The 21,899-nt window shown below is 34.8% G+C and overlaps 1 protein-coding gene across 3 annotated transcripts in view; it reads left to right on the forward strand.

Moving 5' to 3' along the window:
- GRM5 (glutamate metabotropic receptor 5) overlaps positions 1–21,899 on the forward strand; it is a 512,152-nt gene that overhangs the window by 166,543 nt on the left and 323,710 nt on the right. For all 3 annotated transcript variants that reach the window (XM_042906834.1, XM_042906835.1, XM_042906836.1), the window contains exon 2: positions 14,209–14,458. In XM_042906834.1, coding sequence (XP_042762768.1) covers positions 14,209–14,458 — 250 coding nt within the window. The remainder of the gene's footprint in view (positions 1–14,208; positions 14,459–21,899) is intronic.

Here is a 21,899-nt window from a genome sequence, read left to right on the forward strand (position 1 = left end):
GAAATTTATAATAAAGAACTTGTGCATTTTATTATTTTTTAAAGTGTGTGCTACATGAATTTTATAATCAGTAATATTTGTAACACATACACACAGAAAACATTTCCCTTCAGAGAGGTAGTTGTTAAACATTTACCACCAAACATCCCTCATATCATGGGAGATAAGCAAACACCTCGTCGAAAGCTAAAAAAAAAAAAAAAACAAAAAAAACAAAAAAAAAACACAAAAAAAAACCACAAAAAAAAAAAAAACCAGAAGCACTTGCAAATAAGTTAAATAACCCCAATATTTGGGGTGCCTGGGTGCCTCAGTTGGTTGATTGTCCAATTCTTGGTTTCAGTTCAGGTCATGATCTCATGAGTTGTGAGATTGAGCCCCATAGCACAGAGCCTGTTTGGGATTCTCTCTCTTCCTCTCTCTCTCTGCCCCTTTACTGCTCATGTTCTGTCTTTCCCAAAATAAATAAACATTAAAAAATTAACCCCAGTGTTTTACCTCCCCAATATCAGATATCACTTAAGATACCATTTCAAATCTTCTTGGTTTCCTCTGTTTCCAGGCCTTTGTTCTTAGTTTCATTCCCCGGCCAACAATACAATAACCAACTTTCCTTAACCTTGCCTTAAAACAGACATTTAGACACTCCTAGGGAATTTTTGGTATACACACACACAAACACACACACACACACACACACACACACACACACACACGCACACACATCTCATTTACAAGGAAATGTACATTTCCCCCTGTAGGTTTCCAGTTATGATCAGCAGACAATTTTATTTTTTTTTTTTATCAGCAGTTTTAATTCTTTTAGAAATATATTTAGGGAGTTTAGTTCTCCCTTGGTTTGACACATATAAAAACGAATGTATTTTGTCTGGTGGAGAGTTCATTGAATTGTTGGAATCTTATAACAAATTGACATGAGAACATTAAGGAGACAAAAAGAAAAAAGCCTTATCAGACTAAGCAGATCTTATGAAGAATGAGATATCTAAAAAAGACCAACTAATACTTGATATGATGTCCAGAAAGTATAGGTAGAACAGATTATTGAATTCAGTATAGTTAAATAAATTGCAAAATTTCCCACTTTTATGAAGACTATTTTTCATATATTACCAGAGACATTTTTCTGATACCTTTCCATTAACTCTGCATCAAGTAGAAGTTCTGATTCTTGAAACATATAAATTTACAAAGCAAACTTAACTTAGGAATTATCCATAAGGCTCAGAATACATATTGTGAGACATTGAAAATGGAATTTGGAGCAACCATATGTAAAAGGAATGGAGAAAATGGTTACAATTCTCTTCATAATTATTACAATATAACAAAACCACATAAGATGCAGGTCTAAAACTTAAAGGATCCTTAGAGTGCATATCATTTTATAGATACAGAGAAAAAAATCAGAACAAAAGTTATGTGGTTTCTCCAAGACCATGCAGGTGGTAAGCTGAATAACAAGTTTCAAAAACTGTCCCCTTATGCTACCCAAGGTGCAGGTTCCTGAGCTGTGCAACCCTTCACCATAGACTTTATCTTAGTCCAGCTCAGCCCCTTTGGACGACAGCGAGTGCAGAGCAACTTCAATAGCAGAGCTGCTTTGCACAGCTGTTTATAATAGATGCTCCACAATAATTTTTAAATGAGAAATCAATGACCCTGGAGGGCATTATGCTAAGGAAAATAAGCACAGAAACACAAATACTGTATGATCTGACTTACACGTGAAATCTAAAGGAGCTGAACTCAGAAAAACAAAGGGTAAATTGGTGGTTGCTGGGGCAGAGGGGTGGGAGAAATGGGGAGATGTTTTTCAAAGGGTACAAACTTGCTGGTATAAGATGAATAAATTCTGAGGATCTAATATACAACATAGCAACTGTAGTTAACAATACTACATTGTATACTTCAAAGTTGCTAAGAGAGTAGATCTTAAATATTCTCATCAAAAATAAAGAAACTATGTGAAGTGATGGATATGTTAACTAACTTTATTATAGTAATCATTTTCATATATATATATATATATATATATATATTTATATATTTATATATTTATATATTAACTCATCACATTTGCACAGTAAACCTGGGGGAAAAGTTAATACTCATTTTCTAGACTACATTTATTGAACAAATACTTAGGCTGCCTAAACTCTAGAGAAAAAGGGTAATTAAGATGTAACCCCTTTTGCTGATTAGTTCATAGTTTTTTAGAGAGTCAAACAAATAAATAATTACAATAAAACATGAAAAATCTTCTGATATTGGAGGTGGTCAGTGAGAGCACAGTAGAGGGTATATATAGGGAGTTCTGTCACTTTCCTCTGAGTCTTGAGTATGAGCCAGAAGTAGCTACACAGAAGAATAGCTCAGGAAAAAGGAGTGTGTGAAATCTAGAGATGTGAAAAAACATGGTGTATTTGGCAATTGGTATATTCTTTGGTGTGGCTGAAGCATGTGCTATATGCATAAAAAAAATGCAGGCAGTGAGTCTAGAGAAAAAGATTAGACACTAGATGATAAAAAATCCTTGGTATCATAAAGTGTTCTAAGAGGTTTAGATTCTAGCTGAAATATACAGGATGTCAATATTCTCTAAATGTATAATTCAGTACTCTCGAATAAAGATATGAGTATATAATTGTGTGTATGTAATTTTAAGAAAGGGTAAAAGAAACAAGTGATATTAATTTTAAAAATACACTTTATTTAACCCAAAACATCAAAAATTTTATCATTTCAACATGTACTATCACAAAGTGTTAATGGGGATTTTTACATTATTTTATCATATAGTCCTTGAAATCTATTTTGTTTTATCATGGCAGAATATCTTAATTTGAATTAGCCATATGCCAAATGCTCTATAGCCACACGTGGCCAATGGCTACCATAATGGACAGCATAGGTCTGAACTACAGAAAACTGTCACCAAGACCATAATCCTAGAATACATATTGCATGGTTGGCCAACTCCTGAAAGAAGCTTAATTTGGCAATGACACCACAGCCATTGCACTACATTCCAATTCTTTCTGCTCATTTCTCAGTCCTGCAGTAAATGATGGTCCAGACAGATATTTCTAAACTGAGTCCCTGCTGTCTGTATTGTGGGAGTTATAGTCCTTCCAGACAGAATCTAACAACCGCAGAAGCCAGATAGGACAGATATAAACTGGAGAAGGCAGAGGCAGGCCAGGGAGCTGCTGTCAGAGAAGTTACTTCTTTTCAGCAAAGTCTGTCAAGCTTGAACAGCTTTGGCTGTGCTGCAGAGATTTTCTGCCTTCAGCTTAGATGGGGGAATTTCCGGGTTGCCATTAGATCCAGTTAGAATCCAGGATCATAGGTGACTTGTGAGCTAAAACAGGCAAAATGAATAACTCACCAACCCACCCGACCCATTGACACACAGTTCTATATAGAGGTTTGTCCTTTCTGTGGAAATGGAATCACTCTTAATGAGACATGCACCGCAGGCTTTAGCTGTGAAGTTGACAGCTTACAAAAAAGAAGGAAGTTGAATTCTGGAGGGTTAGAGAAGGAATCTGGGTCATAGTTTCTGTCTCGGCTTTTTTTATTTTCCTCTAGGAAGAATAGTCAGAAAACCAAATGAGTTGACAACTCCATTATTTTTAAGATTATTAATAAAGTGATATTTTTCATTTTGCAAATCTCAATTTCAGCTACAATAACAAGGTAATAATTGCAACACTGCAGAATTTTTGATAGAAAAACAAGTTGTTTTTTTTTTTTTTTTTATCTTCCTTCTGTCCCTCTGCAGTCATTCTTCCCTTACCAGCAAAGATTTAGTTAAGTAACAAATAACAGATGATATGGCAAGTCTATTTCCAAAAGCCCCCTCTTATTTTACAGGTCTTTGTCTATAGAAAAGCTGTAATTAAGCATGTATGTTTCGTAGGAAGGCTTTGATATTTAAACACCAATTCTCAGCAGTGATGTGGATTAGATAATTTAGTGCTAAACCATATATGTCTATCATATATTTAGTCATTAGGAAAAACACTTGTTAAACAATGTATGTTTGCTGAGATTAATTCTGTTCAATAGTATCAAGCATTGGTTTCAAATGAAACATTTAGTGGTGAGTAAATCCTTTTGGAAGAACCACAGAACTAAATGAGCAATTCTCACTGAATGCTTTAAGGATATAATATGCTGTAGGAAGAAAGCCTAGGCTTTTAAGTTTGACAGATGAACCTATCAGTTATTTCACAAATTCCTTAGCATAAATACTTTAAAAATGTGAGAAATAATAGCGACCTCAAGAATTGGTTGGTTTAAATATGATTAATAAATTATTAGTAGTAGTAATATTGGAAGTGACCAATAATATTATTATTAACCTTTTACCGGTTAATGCCAAATGATCTAGATTGATGATGATGATGATGATGGTGGTGGTGGTGGTAAAAATGATCATATATTGAGTACTTACTCTGTCTTGGGCTAAGCCTTTCACCTGAGGTACCCCTATCTAAAAATAAACAAAATTTTTCCTTTGATTGTCGCATTCTCTGCCAATCACCACCATTCCTCTTTGCTTCTCTTCACTGCCAAGTGTTTCAAAATGTTGTCAATATATTATCTTCATTCTTTTACTCCCATTCACATACAACCTTCTCCCATCTTACTTTACTATTCACATAATTAATGTACAAAATAAATGCAAAGCATTTTGTTATGATGGTTTCCATGACAATACATTGTCTTGGTTTCTTCTTCTTCATTGTCTCTGTAACCTTTTCCTTCTCAATTAATGCATAAATATTTGAATTCCTTTGGATATAATCAGAGCCCTCTTCCCTTCACATCCTACAATTTCATCTCTTACTGTTGCTGTCCATATTCTAATGGTCTCAATAGTTCCAATTTAGATTTCTATTCTCTGAGCCAGAATGTCCTTATTCATTTTTCTGTTTGGCATTCCTACTTAGCTATTTCAAAGATATTTAAAAATAAATTCTAAAACTTGATCTTTCTTTTTTTCTAAATTTGGTTCCCTTTTGGTTTGGTCTATCTCAATTATTTCAACACAGTTATATGGATTAGAGTTATAGGACTGTGTACATCTCACAACTTTTGATTCTAAGGCTCAGCAACTTATAGTACAGAACCAAAGATGGGATTCAGAGTTGTTGTATTTAACATATGTGACAGTTACAACTCTCATGTATTCTTTCATTATTTGATTTCCTGTCCTCTACCATGCATTGATTTGTATAGTCAAATTGTATCTTTGCTTTTAAGATCAAATTCCTTTTTGTAGCCTTTTTTCCTGGTAGCCAGTGGAAAATTCACCAATGTAGTATACTGTTCTGCTACTGCTCGGTACATATTTTTCTGACCATATTCAGTAGCCCTGGTTAATAGTCCCATAAATAATATTTTATATATATAGTTCAAATTCTAAGGTTTTTTTCTGCTGAATTCACTATTGGAATATTGCTCAAATGTTGCTTAAGTAATCCATGCCTTGAGTAATGCCTAAAGTGATTTTGCTAAATGATATCTTTCTAGTACTTTCAATAATAAAACACTTTGAATAAGATATCATCATGTCCTATATCACACTGAATGCTGTGCTATCTGGGTCATGTCATAGAAAGACTCCAAGGTAGGGTTTGAAATAATTGGTGCAAACTTGTAAATCTGTTTGTTAGCAAAAGTTTTCATAGCAGAGGCATTTATAATAATTCATGGAGTCATGATAAGGGTACATGATAAATGATAATGTTTTATGTACTCAAATCCTTTAGCTTTAAAATCTTCCCATTAAGGAAAACTTCCAGACTCATTCTATGAAGCCAGTATTACTTTGATTCCTAAACCAGACAGAGACCCAGTAAAAAAAGAGAACTACAGGCCAATATCCCTGATGAATATGGATGCAAAAATTCTTAATAAGATACTAGCAAATCGAATTCAACAGCATGTAAAAAGAATTATTCACCATGATCAAGTGGGATTCATTCCTGGGATGCAGGGCTGGTTCAACATTCGCAAATCGATCAACGTGATACATCACATTAACAAAAAAAAAGAGAAGAACCATATGATCCTGTCAATCGATGCAGAAAAGGCCTTTGACAAAATCCAGCACCCTTTCTTAATAAAAACCCTTGAGAAAGTCGGGATAGAAGGAACATACTTAAAGATCATAAAGGCCATTTATGAAAAGCCCACAGCTAACATCATCCTCAACGGGGAAAAACTGAGAGCTTTTTCCCTGAGATCAGGAACACGACAGGGATGCCCACTGTCACCGCTGCTATTTAATATAGTGCTGGAAGTTCTAGCATCAGCAATCAGACAACAAAAGGAAATCAAAGGCATCAAAATTGGCAAAGATGAAGTCAAGCTTTCGCTTTTTGCAGATGACATGATATTATACATGGAAAATCCGATAGACTCCACCAAAAGTCTGCTAGAACTGATACATGAATTCAGCAAAGTTGCAGGATACAAAATCAATGTGCAGAAATCAGTTGCATTCTTATACACTAACAATGAAGCAACAGAAAGACAAATGAAGAAACTGATCCCATTCACAATTGCACCAAGAAGCATAAAATACCTAGGAATAAATCTAACCAAAGATGTAAAAGATCTGTATGCTGAAAACTATAGAAAGCTTATGCAGGTAATTGAAGAAGATATAAAGAAATGGAAAGACATTCCCTGCTCATGGATTGGAAGAATAAATATTGTCAAAATGTCAATACTACCCAAAGCTATCTACACATTCAATGCAATCCCAATCAAAATTGCACCAGCATTCTTCTCGAAACTAGAACAAGCAATCCTAAAATTTGTTTGGAACCATAAAAGGCCCCGAATAGCCAAAGTAATTTTGAAGAAGAAGACCAAAGCAGGAGGCATCACAATCCCAGACTTTAGCCTCTACTACAAAGCTGTCATCATCAAGACAGCATGGTATTGGCATAAAAACAGACACATAGACCAATGGAATAGAATAGAAACCCCAGAACTAGACCCACAAACGTATGGCCAACTCATCTTTGACAAAGCAGGAAAGAACATCCAATGGAAAAAAGACAGTCTCTTTAACAAATGGTGCTGGGAGAACTGGACAGCAACATGCAGAAGGTTGAAACTAGACCACTTTCTCACACCATTCACAAAAATAAACTCAAAATGGATAAAGGACCTGAATGTGAGACAGGAAACCATCAAAACCTTAGAGGAGAAAGCAGGAAAAGACCTCTCTGACCTCAGCCGTAGCAATCTCTTACTCGGCACATCCCCAAAGGCAAGGGAATTAAAAGCAAAAGTGAATTACTGGGACCTTATGAAGATAAAAAGCTTCTGCACAGCAAAGGAAACAACCAACAAAACTAAAAGGCAACCAACGGAATGGGAAAAGATATTTGCAAATGACACATCGGACAAAGGGCTAGTATCCAAAATCTATAAAGAGCTCATCAAACTCCACACCCGAAAAACAAATAACCCAGTGAAGAAATGGGCAGAAAACATGAATAGACACTTCTCTAAAGAAGACATCCGGATGGCCAACAGGCACATGAAAAGATGTTCAACGTCGCTCCTTATCAGGGAAATACAAATCAAAACCACACTCAGATACCACCTCACGCCAGTCAGAGTGGCCAAAATGAAGAAATCAGGAGACTATAGATGCTGGAGAGGATGTGGAGAAACAGGAACCCTCTTGCACTGTTGGTGGGAATGCAAATTGGTGCAGCCGCTCTGGAAAGCAGTGTGGAGGTTCCTCAGAAAATTAAAAATAGACCTACCCTATGACCCAGCAATAGCACTGCTAGGAATTTATCCAAGGGATACAGGAGTACTGATGCATAGGGGCACCTGTACCCCAATGTTTATAGCGGCACTCTCAACAATAGCCAAATTATGGAAAGAGCCTAAATGTCCATCAACTGATGAATGGATAAAGAAATTGTGGTTTATATACACAATGGAATACTACGTGGCAATGAGAAAGAATGAAATATGGCCTTTTGTAGCAACATGGATGGAACTGGAGAGTGTGATGCTAAGTGAAATAAGCCATACAGAGAAAGACAGATACCATATGGTTTCACTCTTATGTGGATCCTGAGAAACATAACAGAAACCCATGGGGGAGGGGAAGGAAAAAAAAAAAAAAAAAAGAGGTTAGAGTGGGAGAGAGCCAAAGCATAAGAGACTGTTAAAAACTGAGAACAAACTGAGGGTTGATGGGGGGTGGGAGGGAGGGCAGGGTGGGTGATGGGTATTGAGGAGGGCACCTTTTGGGATGAGCACTGGGTGTTGTATGGAAACCAATTTGACAGTAAATTTCATATATTAAAAAATAAAATAAAATAAAATAAAAAAAAAAAAAAAAAAAAATAAAATAAAATAAAATCTTCCCATTAATTATATCTCTAGCATCCCAAACATCTAAATCTCAGTTCTGTGGGCCTATTTAGGAATATTCCTTGGGCCACTTAGCTTTCTTCTTTCTTTTCATTGAACAAAAATAGGTACTACATATACATTGTTTTTGTTGTGAGGATATAAATGCCTGCTTTGAAGAACTTTATTGTCTGGTAGCAGGAGACAAACATAAATGAGTGCAATATAGAATTTGGAATTGCTATACTTACTGCACAGATGGTTATAATGAGGGAGAAGACATTTTTTTAAAAAGAACATCTTTATAAAGAGATAGTAATACAGTGAAAAGAGATGTTTGTCTCTCTGGCTTTTCTCCCTTCTAGTTGTTTTAGTTAACCACTAGTTGAACTAAGACATAGCCCACTCAACAAGGACAGTTTTGGCTAAGATCCCATGATGAACATTTATGGCTCCATGAAAGAGCAGGAAGTGGTGATGGGATACTGATTTATTGATCCTATTCACACATATTCTGGGGGATGGTATCATGCGAGGCAGTAACTCCTATGAGAAATCGCAGTGTTTTCCTTCACTGGTAGTTGTCAATAAAAACAAACAAACAAACATTGTTTGTAATAGCAACTAGATATTAGTAGTAAAGGCCAATTGGAATACATTTTTAAATCACAGTTTATATTGAGAATCTTCATTTCTTTTTTGACAAATAATAATTTGAGCCAACTGAAAGGAAAAAATGTTTTAATATGCAACATCAAGCTCAATATTTTTTTAAAGTGAATTATAATTTCCTAAGGTGAATACTTTTTAAAAAGTAGTTATAAGGTAAATGAACCACAATTATAAACTTCTCTAACAATTATAAGTAACAAAATTATTCCCTTCAGTATTATAAAATAGATAAATAGGCTAAATGTTTAAATATCTAGAGTCTACCATGTGCTTAGTGTTATATCTGTACTTAATTAATTCATTAATATTTATTAAATGAATAACTAGGCTACACTATTCCCTGTAGGAAGATCCTTGAAAAGGATAGTCGAGTAGGTCAGCTTAGTTCCACGAGTGTATGCTGGGCAGTGTTATGGAGATATGGTCTATATCCTAAATAAGTATACAGTCTGGGCAGTTGAGGTGAACCAGAAGGAATGGGTAAGATTTCAACATCAAGACATGAGGAAAGGGTATTCCAGGTGGAAAGAGCATCATGAATAAAAGTGATTAAGTAGGAATGTGCTGGGCATCCAAGGGACATAGAGAAGAGCATAGTAAGAAATAAGACCCGTAAACGTAATATTTGGTAAGGTTTTGAATAAATAGAAGACAGAAGATGGTGAAAGGTTATGTTACCATGTAAGCTTCTATTGAAGGAATAGTGATGGTCTGATTATGGTGGGAGAGGTAGGAGTACAATGGAAAAAAAAATAAACAAATGTCAAAGAAAAGTATTTGAGTCTTTTTAGTATAATTCTATTAATTTAATTTTTATTCTTATGATAATTTCCCCCAACACACACACAATTTATAAACGTGAACCATATCTCAAATGTATATTGTGCCAGGAAAATCTCTCACTTTCTAGATATATCCTGTTTATATTGCCATACTTTATTACCTTAATATGAAAGTATGTTTAAGCCTCAGTAACAGCAGTGGTTACTGATACTGATTGGTACCATCTGCAAGAGCCGTTATCTTTGATTATACATTATATACTAAAGGATTGTTTAGTGCCTTTAAACATAAAGTTCAAATAAATAATCTTAGGTTAGAAGAAAGATTTAAACTTATTCTTTAGCCAGTTTTGTTTTCAGTGTGCACTTTGGAGGCCCAAATGGATGCAGGTACTTCCAGACGACATGACATAGGTCAAATAGTACCAGTGAAAGCAACTATTTACAATTGTCCATATCTTCTTTTCAATTTCAATAACTTTAAATTATGTTATTAAATTTTCTTCACTCAAACTTGTACTTTATATTTTTCAAAATCTAATAGTACAGAAGGGTAAAAAGTGCATTTTAAGGTTCTTTTTCTGTTTTTTACCTTCATATTTCTGAGTAGGAACATATGCTTTTTTAGTGCCTACTTTTTAATTTATGGACAACAGACATCTCTTAATTCATGTATCTTCCCTTAATATAATTACATTAATAGATTAGTCTCTTATTTTTTAGATTCCAACAATTCTCTTAACCATTTCTCTTTCAGTCTCTAAATCATGACTTCCAGATTGTGCGTGAAGGATTTCAACACCCAAGCTCACCCTGCTTCCACTTCTCAACCTATCATCTTTTTCTTTAATTTTTTTGTAAAGGTTCATCAGATTTATTTCTGTTGCATAATGAGTTTTTTTACTTTGTCTATATGTAGATTCATAAAGTTGAAAATCAGTAATAGGCATTTGCATTATTGCAGCTATAAGTAGTGCAAGCTAAGAGTCCAGTAAAGCTATGATTATATTTTCTTCAGATAATTCCAAATCACCAGCCCTTTGCTGTTTAAAAGAGTGTCCGATGGATTCCTTCCTGCTTTTACCAGTTACTTAAAATGAAGCACAAACCACTTTCATTTTCTACACCATATCTTCCTTTGTCACTTTTATTTCCCTGTTAGAAAAATAAACTTTGTTTCCTTAGTTCTTTCTCATTCTGTGCATTGCTTGGAATCTATTTCATTTCCTGTAATAAATTTATGAACTTTTTAAGTTTCCCCTTTATTTTCATTTTTATTTATTTATTTATTTATTTATTTATTTATTTATTTATTTTAAATATGTATTTTTTTTTGAGAGAGAGGGAGAGTGTGTGCCCAGATGAGCTGGGGAGGGGCAGAGAGAGAGAGAGGGAGAGAGAGAATCCCAAGCAGGCTCCACACTGTCAACGCAGAGCCCAACACAGGGCTCAATTCCATGAACTGAGATCATGACCAGAGCCAAGATTAAGAGTTGGATGCTTAACTAACTGAGCCACCCAGGTGCTCCTCTCCTTTATCTTTAAATGTGTAATTCCAGAATACAGTCTTTAGATCAGTTACAGAAAATCTCAACATTTCAGGCCTCCAAATTTTATTGGAATGAATGGAATACATACTCCCATTTTTAATATCCAAATTACCATGGCTTGCTTTTATTAAATCAAAATTATTCTGCAGAATTTTCATGTCACACATATAATGAAACTATTTCCTATTTTAGTTTTAAAGAGTACTGCTTGGGTTTTGTTCTCAGAAAATCATATTTCCCCAACTAATTTAAGTTCATTCTTTAATCCAATGTTGAGTGTTAATGCTGTTGGCTCCATTATTTGTTTTAGATGCTCCAGGAGAGAGCAGTTTAACTGCACCTAGAACATTCTATAGTCCCAACAGGTGCAATTAATTGGGTTCAGTCTACCTATTAGATATGTTGTATATTTAACATATATTGTCTTATAATATATATTATAATTATGTATAATGTTTATTGTTATATATAATATTGTATAATAACAATTGTATATAATTATAAAATAATAATTATAAGCATTTCTTATAATATTTAAACTAGATATAATGTTTAACGTATATAATATACAAAATATCCATATATTAAGCAGTGTTACCTCTGATTTTCAGGTGAAAAAGCTAGATTTAGAGAGACTGTCCAAGCTAAATTAGAACTCAGATCTCTCTAATAACAAGATTCTCTCTCTATTACAAGCTGCTTCCATATAATTTACTGTATAAACAAAAACAATGTTAAAATGTTGTTGGGAGAAGTGCTAAAGATTATGGGTTTGTCAGATATTTTTTCTTGTTTAACTGTGAATATATTGAGAACTTTTATTATTGTCATCACGATCACTGTGTACCTAATTTCGCATTATGTATGCAAATACCCCAGCATTAATGATAGTATTAAGTGCAAGATAGTTGAAAAATAGAGGTCGCTAAAAATAAACCAGAGAATAATAGATTACTCAGATTAGTGTAAAGCTAGTAATTAAGGCCCTTGGGCACATTTTTCAGAGGGGGTCCTTTAAACTTTATTAATTGCAAAATAGCTATATTGCCCACTTGCCATCATCATCAAGGTTCCTTGTTATTTTATTTCTGGAGAAAAAGGAAAGATGCAGCTGTCCCATCAGTATTTGTGGTCGGGACTTAAGCTGTCCTGCCCTGCCCTTTACAGTTTATTCATGAAGATAAAACTACACAAAAACCACCCTCAATGTCTGAGGATCTCATTTGCAGCAAAATACCTGTGCTGTAGGAAAACATACACAGGGTCAGGAGTGAGAAGATCTATGTTTAAACCAAGACTCTGCCACCTATTTGCTAAGTGTGAACTTCAATTTTATCAGTTGTGAGTGGAATTGGAAGATAATATTACCTCTATCACAGAGTTGGTGTAAGGAGCAGTGAGCTATAATCTGTATGAACAGACTTCAAAAATCAAAATGTTATATAGATATATGTATTTATAAGTTATCTCTACTATACTCATATAGTGAAGCCAATGCAATTGAATGCCTTGTACTTCTTTATTCATTTGAGATCCCCTCATGGTGAAATTCCAATCCTTGGTCTAGTTGATTGTTAGTCTAGTTACATCCTTATGTGCCCCGTAGCTTGGTTGTCTTGTAATAGGCTCCTATATTCTTAAAATCTTTCCCCCTTATCCACCTAATCTTTTGGAAACTCAGAAAATGAGCCTGTTATGATTTGTAAAGCCTTAAAATGCTCTAAAAATATCGAAAATTGAAGTATCATGACCTTTATATCAGAAAAAGAAATGTAGATATAATTGGGCTTCTGAGTCTTCCAAAAGTCAGCCATGGATGAGTGGAGGGAGCAGAATCTGCACTCTTAGATTTGAGAATTCGGTGCAGCCTTCCACCTACTGGGTATGTAACTTTGAGTAAGTATAAACCTAACCATCTCATCTGTTTTCTTATCTGCAGAATGGAGGTCATAATGCATACCTCAGTATATTATCGTGAGAGTTAAGTGAGACCACATATATAAAGGTCTTGGTACACTTCCTGGCATACAGTTGATTGTCAGTATTGATCACCACTTTCCATTAATTTAAAGGACCACCATCAGTCCTTGGCTCCCCAAATTTGCAGAGGACATTGGAATTATTCCCCCAAATCACTAACTTCCCTGTGGTTGTGTAGAATGAAAATTTAAATATTTTTCATAAGCTTATACATTTATCTGTAACAAGACTGAAATCTCAATGATCTGGAATTTTTTGGTTGGGATAAAGCCACTAATACTTATGATTGCTAATAGAATATAATATGCATAATATTCTATAAAAATATAATACCATACAACATACAATATTCTACAACAACATCTATACTATATTTAGTATATGTATTATATCTTTAAATACAAGAATCTGATCTGGTGGGATGAGACGGTCATGCAGTGAGAAGCAAAGGGAAGTGAGATAGAATAAAAATACAGCGGATGAAAGTCTTCTATCATCTCACACTATAATATGAACTTTTTAAGTAAAGGGGGTGCTGAATTCCTTTTGCTTGTGCTTTTTATACTATTTTCTCTCTCAGTGGAAAAAAATGTTTAAAGTTCAATACATATAATGTAATTTCATTGTAAATTGCCTAAAGTGAACAAGTTAGTGAAAGAGCAAAAACTTATTCAGGTCTTCAGGCTCCAAGTTCAACACTACCAAATGACCATCATGCTCCCAGCCCTTCGCACTCTAATTGGACTCAGTGCATCCAGCACTCTCATTCACTACCCCTTTACTTATCTCTTTTCACACAGGCAACTATGGAGAAAGTGGGATGGAGGCTTTCAAAGATATGTCAGCCAAGGAAGGAATTTGCATCGCTCATTCTTACAAAATCTACAGCAACGCAGGGGAACAGAGTTTCGATAAGCTGCTGAAGAAGCTCAGGAGTCACTTGCCCAAAGCCCGGGTGGTGGCCTGCTTCTGTGAGGGCATGACTGTGAGAGGTCTCCTGATGGCCATGAGGCGCCTGGGTCTAGCAGGAGAATTTTTGCTTCTGGGCAGGTGAGTGGCAATGAGAAAATTCACATGAAGGTAATAATTTGGAAACATAAAATGGTGTATTTTGGTGCATAAGGACAGATTCTTTGGAAATTTAATCTGTGTAGTAGAAGTAGAACTTAAATATCATAAAACAGCAAAGCCTGGAAATAATCATGGAAAATAAGTAGATTTGCCATTTGCTGATTAATGATGATAACAGGAATCAACACATGAGATAATGATTACTTCAGTCTTAAAAAAATGGCTGTAAGGAAATGAGATGGGTTCTTAGAGAATTGGATAATTTCATCATTCCCTCAGGAAATAAACACTTTGAGACTTTTTGCTGTTGCTTTTGAAATTGATTTTAAAAATAGTTATATAAACTTGTTTCTATAATATAGAATCCTAGAATTTTAAGTTTGAAAGTGAGGAATTCCTTCAGGACTAATTTTTAAAAGCATTGGAAATGGATTCATTATTTTACATTACAAAAGTGTTATTACATTGCCTGATCACCTACATTGTTACCAGACAAGTTTCTAAAACATTAACTTCTACAGGGATTGACTTTAATTATCTGGATAATTCACTTGATTGGTACAACTCGGCTTATTGCCTGCTGATGCTATTGAAGCAGAATGTTAGAGTTCTCTTAGAAAAACAGAAATAGTAGTGTGTGTGTGTGTGTGTGTGTGTAAAGAGAAAGAGATATTCAGAACCAATGGTACAGTTCTGGTCTGAAAGCTGGCAGACTTGTGACCCAAGAAGAGCAGATGTTTGGGTTCAGTTCTGAAGGCCAGAAAAGACCAATGTCCCAACTCAAGCATTCATGAAGGAAGAGTTCCCTCTTATTCATTCTTTTTTATTCTACTCAGGTCTTCAGTAGGTTGGATGAGGGCCACCCACATTAGGGAATCAAGCTTCACCACTTAGTCTATTGATATATATGTTAATCTCACCTGGAAAGACCCTCATAGACACACCCAGAATAATGTTTAGCCAAATATCTGGGCATCCCCTGACCCAGTAAATTGTCACGTGAGATTAGCCATCACAGTTAGTAAAATGACCCCATAGTTTGACTTTGTGGATGCAGTTCACTGTTCTATAACTTTAAAAAGTTTTGTTATTGCATATCTTGTTTTAGGAGGCAGCCAATTAAAAAAATAGAGAAAACCTTCAGAACCACTGCATCTTTCTCAGTATTTCTGTCCACAATAGAATGCTAACTCACTTGTTAGTAATTTTTAATGGCTCGTTAAAGAAAACATGCTTCCTTTATTTTCTAAATGCTTAACTGACCTTCTGTGATCAGACTTGGCTCCTGCTTGGCTACATTTTATGACAGCCACTTTATGTACCTAATGCTTTTCTGTCTGACCTGATGGCAATAGATTGATGGGACTATTTTAGTATGAGGCCAACTATCCTTCATAAAAATGATACCGAGTGAGATTCCTTTTTCACTGATGTCATACATTTCATCTAAAATCATCCCTAGTTGGCAAGAGTGATGCACCAGTTAGTTTCATACAACTCAGGAACATTCTCACTGCCAATATTAAATTCTAAAGTGCAGTGTTACCACTGGGGTAAAAAGAAAAGGAAATAAAGAAGCTAGCTTTAAACCATCCTGTTTTCCTTCTAGGGTATAAGAGATTCTGTAGCTCCTATCTGCTACTTTGCCAACATTAATGAGACAAATCGGCAGTATTTGTTTTTTAGCTATATGATTTGTCAACATGTAAATAGTTTTTGATCACATGTACACAAGGAAAATAGGTAGGTATTTACTATATTTGCCATATTCCATCTATATTTTTTATTACCAACAGTACCACAAGGCCAAAATTCTATATTTTATATATACAGATATATGTTATATATCTATATATATGTTATTTTTAAGTAATCTCTACACCCAATGTAGGGCTCAAACTTACAACCCCAAGATCAACAGCTGCACACTCTACTGACTGAGCCATCCAGGTGTCCCTATTTTATATTTTTAAAATTTATTTTGTATATGTCATTTATTGGAAGTTCTCTCCATATCATTTAATTCATGGAATAAGAGATGCATAACTTTTACTTAGGTTTCTTAATCACTTCATTAATTGGCTAATAATAATTCAACATTTACTTGAGCACCAGTTCATTTCACCTTAGAGGAGTTATGTTAGAAAAGCCATTCTTACTTACGACTTAAAAAAATAGGTTCCTATAGTTTCCACCTCTTGGCTCATATTCTTTTCTTTGAAAGTAACGTGATAGTCTTTCAGATATTTGGTAACAGTATGATGGTCGGTCCCCTTCATCTTCCCTTTGGGATGTTCCTACTTCTTCCTTTTCTACTTCATGGTGAAATGGCACTCTAGGTATTAATAAAACCATTTATCAAGACCATTTGTAGAATAATTTATGAACTGTTTTATGCCAATTACTACTCTAAGCTCTGTACATGTGTTGTTTCATTTATTTTTTTGATAGATACTGACTGGCTGTTATACGTTAAGATGGTTGGGATATGTCAGTGAATGAAACAGATAATACTCACTACCTTTATGGACCTTGCAGGTGGTAAATTAGATAGAAGGTGGCGAGTGCTATGAAAGAAAAAATAAATGAATCTAAGAACAACTTCATGTTGAATTCTATTATCATCCCCATTTTATAGACAAGGATTCTAAGTCTCAATTTATATTGAGTAATAGTGATGTGGAGAAGGCCATATAGATGTATGCATTGAAAACAAAATTAAATATAAGTCTGTGTAATTGTAGAGACTGAGCATTTAGCATTGTGTTCTATTACTTTTCAGTAAATTTAAAATATTCCTATTCATAAGAGTGGAGGTCAAGGGTAGTGAGCAGAAAGGCAAAATTTAATAATTATGAGAATATTTAGTTCATTTACTCACTCTCATTTTCCAAGTGAGGAAAATGATACCCCCAAAGTTTGGATAACATGGTCAAGGTCACACAAAAGGCCAATTGCTGTGGCCCATAATCCAGTGCTTTTCTCTACCAGACTGTCTCCTGTAAAAGAGAAACAGTGGAGCAGTTGTCTGATAACAAACTCCAAGTTCTTCATAGATTCTGGGTATGTAAAGAAACTATCTTAGATAATTCAAATTTAAGTTAGCATTTTTATTTTAACACTACCCCCTAAAAATTCAGTTCACCCTATAACTCCTATAGTTGACACACAATGTTACATTAGTTTCAGGCATACAGTTTAGTAATTCAACATCTCTATATGTTACACTATGCTCACCACAAATGTATGTACCATCTGTCACCATACAATGCTATTACAGTATCATTGACTATATTCTCTATGATGTACTCTTAGTAATTTGAGATTATTTTGTTTGCATATATTCTCCCAATCTCCCTGCATGCTCTTTCCTTCCCCTACCCAACTCAGACCTGGTTGGATGGTTCTTAGAAATTAGAAGTCAAGGCTATGAGAAAGGAATCTATATTCACAGCTTTCTAGAGGGTCCTGTTTTGTTATAAATCTGTCCAGTTGCCATGGGACAGCCATGTTTAATAGGTCATTCAACTAAAATGCATGGTGGGACTAATAAGATAACACTGCTGCTGAGACAACTTCATCGTCAACATATCTCGCCATCTGTACTGCACATCAGAAGGGTGTTAGAGTGATATAGACCTGGCTACTGTGTCTTCTCGCTTGAACTCAGGGTAATCCATTGTCTCATTGCCAATGAAAATGTCCTGTCCAGGTCCCTGAAATAGTCTTGCTAAACATTTTGGCCCTGAAAGCAGAATGGGATCAATAATATGAACAGTAATGAAAGTTCTAAAGGTGCTTTTCTAGAATGGATACAGTGTTTTAGTTTTTTACTTGGGAAAATATCATTTGAGGTATATTATTTACAAGTTATAAACTTAAATCTGAACTTGGAAACAAGGACCAACTTTTAGCAAATTAACTACTTCAAGATTGGTTTTTATCTTGTCTATAATTAACTAACACTATTTATCTATTTGAATTAAGAATCTCCGTCCTTCAATATGATGATTATTACCAGGCTGCCAGAGGAAATATACTTAAATTTCAAAGCTATTTGGGAATTATAACCAGTATTTCTTATCAGGAGGTCACTCTACATCAATGTTTTTCAAAATGGAAAGGACAAGAGCTTATTCTAATAAATATCTTTGTGGCTAGAATTACAAACAATTGTTCTACTAGAACTATTATAGTAGGCATTCTTCAGAAGTTGACATTAGTCTTTAATCTTTGCATATCAGGAGTATTCATTCTAAATTAAAGCCATTTTAAAAATAAGTATATTTGCACACTGGGCCATTCATTATCATTTAATTGTGATGAGAAAAAACAAAACAAAACTTATTTTCATTGAGTTCCTGTTATGTGTCAGGAGACAAGGAGAGAGGGAAAGAGAGTGGGGAAGAAAGGAGGAAACAGTGAGAAGAGAGAAGAGTGGGGGTAGAGGAAGAGAGAGAGATTAATTTAATGCTCTAGGCAATGAATATGTTAAGTTTTAGGTGCCTTTGAGTTTGGTAATAATGACCCCATTTTTTCAGGGGAACAAATTGAGACTCAAAGAGGTTAAATGACTGGAAAAGATCATACCAGTTTCTTATACTAGTGGCCATTCTGAGTATCATGAAGAGAGAAGTGTTAGCAACATAACTGTTTCTACACTTGTGATAAGCTCCATTTAAGTTTGCTTTCTTTTTGCTTTTGTTGTTTTAGGTTACCCTTTGAAAATTAGATAAACTTAATAAAATGCCTGGAAAATTATTGAGCTTTTTGTGATGAATGTATAGTGCAGATAAATCTAGCCAAACTATGCTCTACTTTGCCTGGAGATTTTTATGCTTATCCACATTTGAGTTCAGACTAATTGTGTGATGTTCAGTCTATAAACAAGCAGTTATTTAGATGCATCTGACTCAGACCATGTGCAAAACTCTCTAAACCACGAGGGTTGAGCACAGAGGGTAAGGGGAGCATGTGTGAAAAAGTTTGGAGAGGAGCCTAAGAAATAACATTTTCAGCCTTGTAGTATTTTGACATTTATCCCATTATTGGAGAAGCCTTTCTGTGGGAGTAAGAATATGATAGATGTGATAGTTCCAAAGATAACTTGGGTATAGATTATGGATTAAAAGTGATAGGGTGGATACAGAGGAAACAGTATCCCTAATAAAAATGATACCATCAAGGACTAAGCAGCAGATCAAGAGCTATTTACTAATTAAAATGTGCTTATTATGTATTTGTTATGGTGTTATCAGGGTATATGCATATGTCCAAACTCATCAAAATGTATCAAAATTGATATACAACTCAGTACATTGAAAAAAATCAGTAGGAGCTGTTGGGTGCATTGGATATTGTAGAGAAGCATGGGGAAGACGACAGGAGTGACTCCTAAGATTCTGGTGCTTTATAACAAGATGAGTAATGATCACTACGGAGATGAAGAGAGTTGGAGAAGAATCAGGTGTGAAGTAGGGAGCAGATCATGAGTTCGGTTTTGGATAAACTGCCCTGATGTGCATTTCAAACATAAATATAGCCAAGAAAACTGGAGAATATGTCAGTCTGGAGCTCAAAAGAGATATATAGCCTGTAAATAAAAATGCATGAATCATCTGAGTAATTTAGATTTATGAACAGAATGCATGAGTATGTAAAATTCAAGTTGGTGAAGTCTGAGAACTTAGCCTTGAAAGAAATCTCAAAATGTTATGATTGGAAAAAGGATGAACTATGAAAAGACCATAGGGAGAAAGCAAATCCAGAGTTGGAGGAGGAAAACCCAGAGAATGTTATGTCATCCCAGCAAGTGTGGAATGTTTAAAGGAGGGGCTACCCGTGTCAAATAATTCTAGATCAAGTGGAAATAATACTGAAAGGGCCTTTGGATTTATTGAGGTAGAAGTAATTGGTGATTTAGCAAGAGATGGACAAATGGAGAAATCAAAGTGGATTGAGAATGAAGTAGCTAAATGTTAAGTAGGAGCTGGGAAAATGAACCCATGGCATGTAAGCCACTGTTTTGTGAGGTTAAACTAATAAATGGAGATTGGAGAATGATAAAACTCTCTCTCAAGGAAAAATTGGGTCAAAAGACAGGTGTTTAACACAGTAGTTCTTTGTTTTCCAAAAATGTAATTTATGATCATGAAAAAATAATTTTAACAGTGAACAAAGCTATACAGTGAAAAGCACTTATATTTTTATACCTGTGTTAGCACAAGGTATTAATAAATTATTTGGTACTTGCTAATTTTATAGGTGAAAACTGTCATCATAGTGTGTTAATTTGTAGTCATTTATGAGATTCTATGTCTTTCATATGTGAATGAGTGATATATATTTATATTTTCTTTAGACTTCAGGAACTTAGTTTTTTCTGTTTATTTTTCCTTATTGATTTATACAAAAGTATTTTATAAATTAAGTAGTTCATTGACACGTGTAGCAAATATTTTCCCTCTTGTTATTTAATTTTGACTTCGTGGCATTTTGGGCAATGCCAGCCTTTTTCTTTTATGACTCATAAAGATTTGTAACCTGCATACACAGCCCGGTCACAGAGATTTGGTTGTTTAATTTTAGGATCCAGGTAGGATAGGGGGTTTAATAAACGAGGGAGGACACTTAATTCCGTAAAACTCCTAAGATGTGGGAATCAGGGGCTGTTAAAGCAAAGGTGGATGGAGCAAGCTGAGAAGGTTAATTCCAGAAGTGGAACATATTTTTTTTTAACGAGGTAGGTATGTTTAAAGGTTTAAAAACAGGAAAATCACTTGATAGCCCCCATTTTCTTCCTAATTTTGGAGGCAAGAACAGAATGTGTGTGTGTTACAGGGCTAGGGGTAGCAATGGATTGAGAAGTTGCCACTAAAAGTTGAAGAACAAGGAAAACTACACTGTTAATAAGTGATTTTATATATTATCTTTGTTTTATATTATTCTGTCTGTTACAAGCAAGAGAGAGAGAAAGATCTGTCTATACTATAATGGAGAAATACTCTTAACTGCAAATTTAACATTTGCATATGTACTGTCTCATCAAGTATTGTAATGAATTGTCAATGTTAGGGTTATTTTAAAGGTTGATTAAACAACAGCCCTGTTCTCAAATTAAAAACCAATGGAAATGAGTCAAGGAGATTAATGTATCTCAGCTAATTAGAGACCAAGTCTTTGATCTGTGACCAAATGGACTTCCTAACATGATTCCCCAACCCCAGAGTCACAGCGAGGGCTGGACAATAACAGGACTTTCCTGCTATAGAAGATAGATGGCTTTCAGAATGACAGTAGGAAAACTCAGATTCAGAGTCCAGACTGCTCCATAAGAAAAGAAGAGGCTAAGTCACACCTTCTCAATTCTTCTTCCACCTTACCAGACAGACCAGTCATTAATTCCCAGAAGGGAGGGAGA

This window comes from Panthera leo, chromosome D1 (assembly GCF_018350215.1).
Source record: "Panthera leo isolate Ple1 chromosome D1, P.leo_Ple1_pat1.1, whole genome shotgun sequence".
In the NCBI taxonomy this organism is placed as follows: Eukaryota; Metazoa; Chordata; class Mammalia; order Carnivora; family Felidae; genus Panthera; species Panthera leo.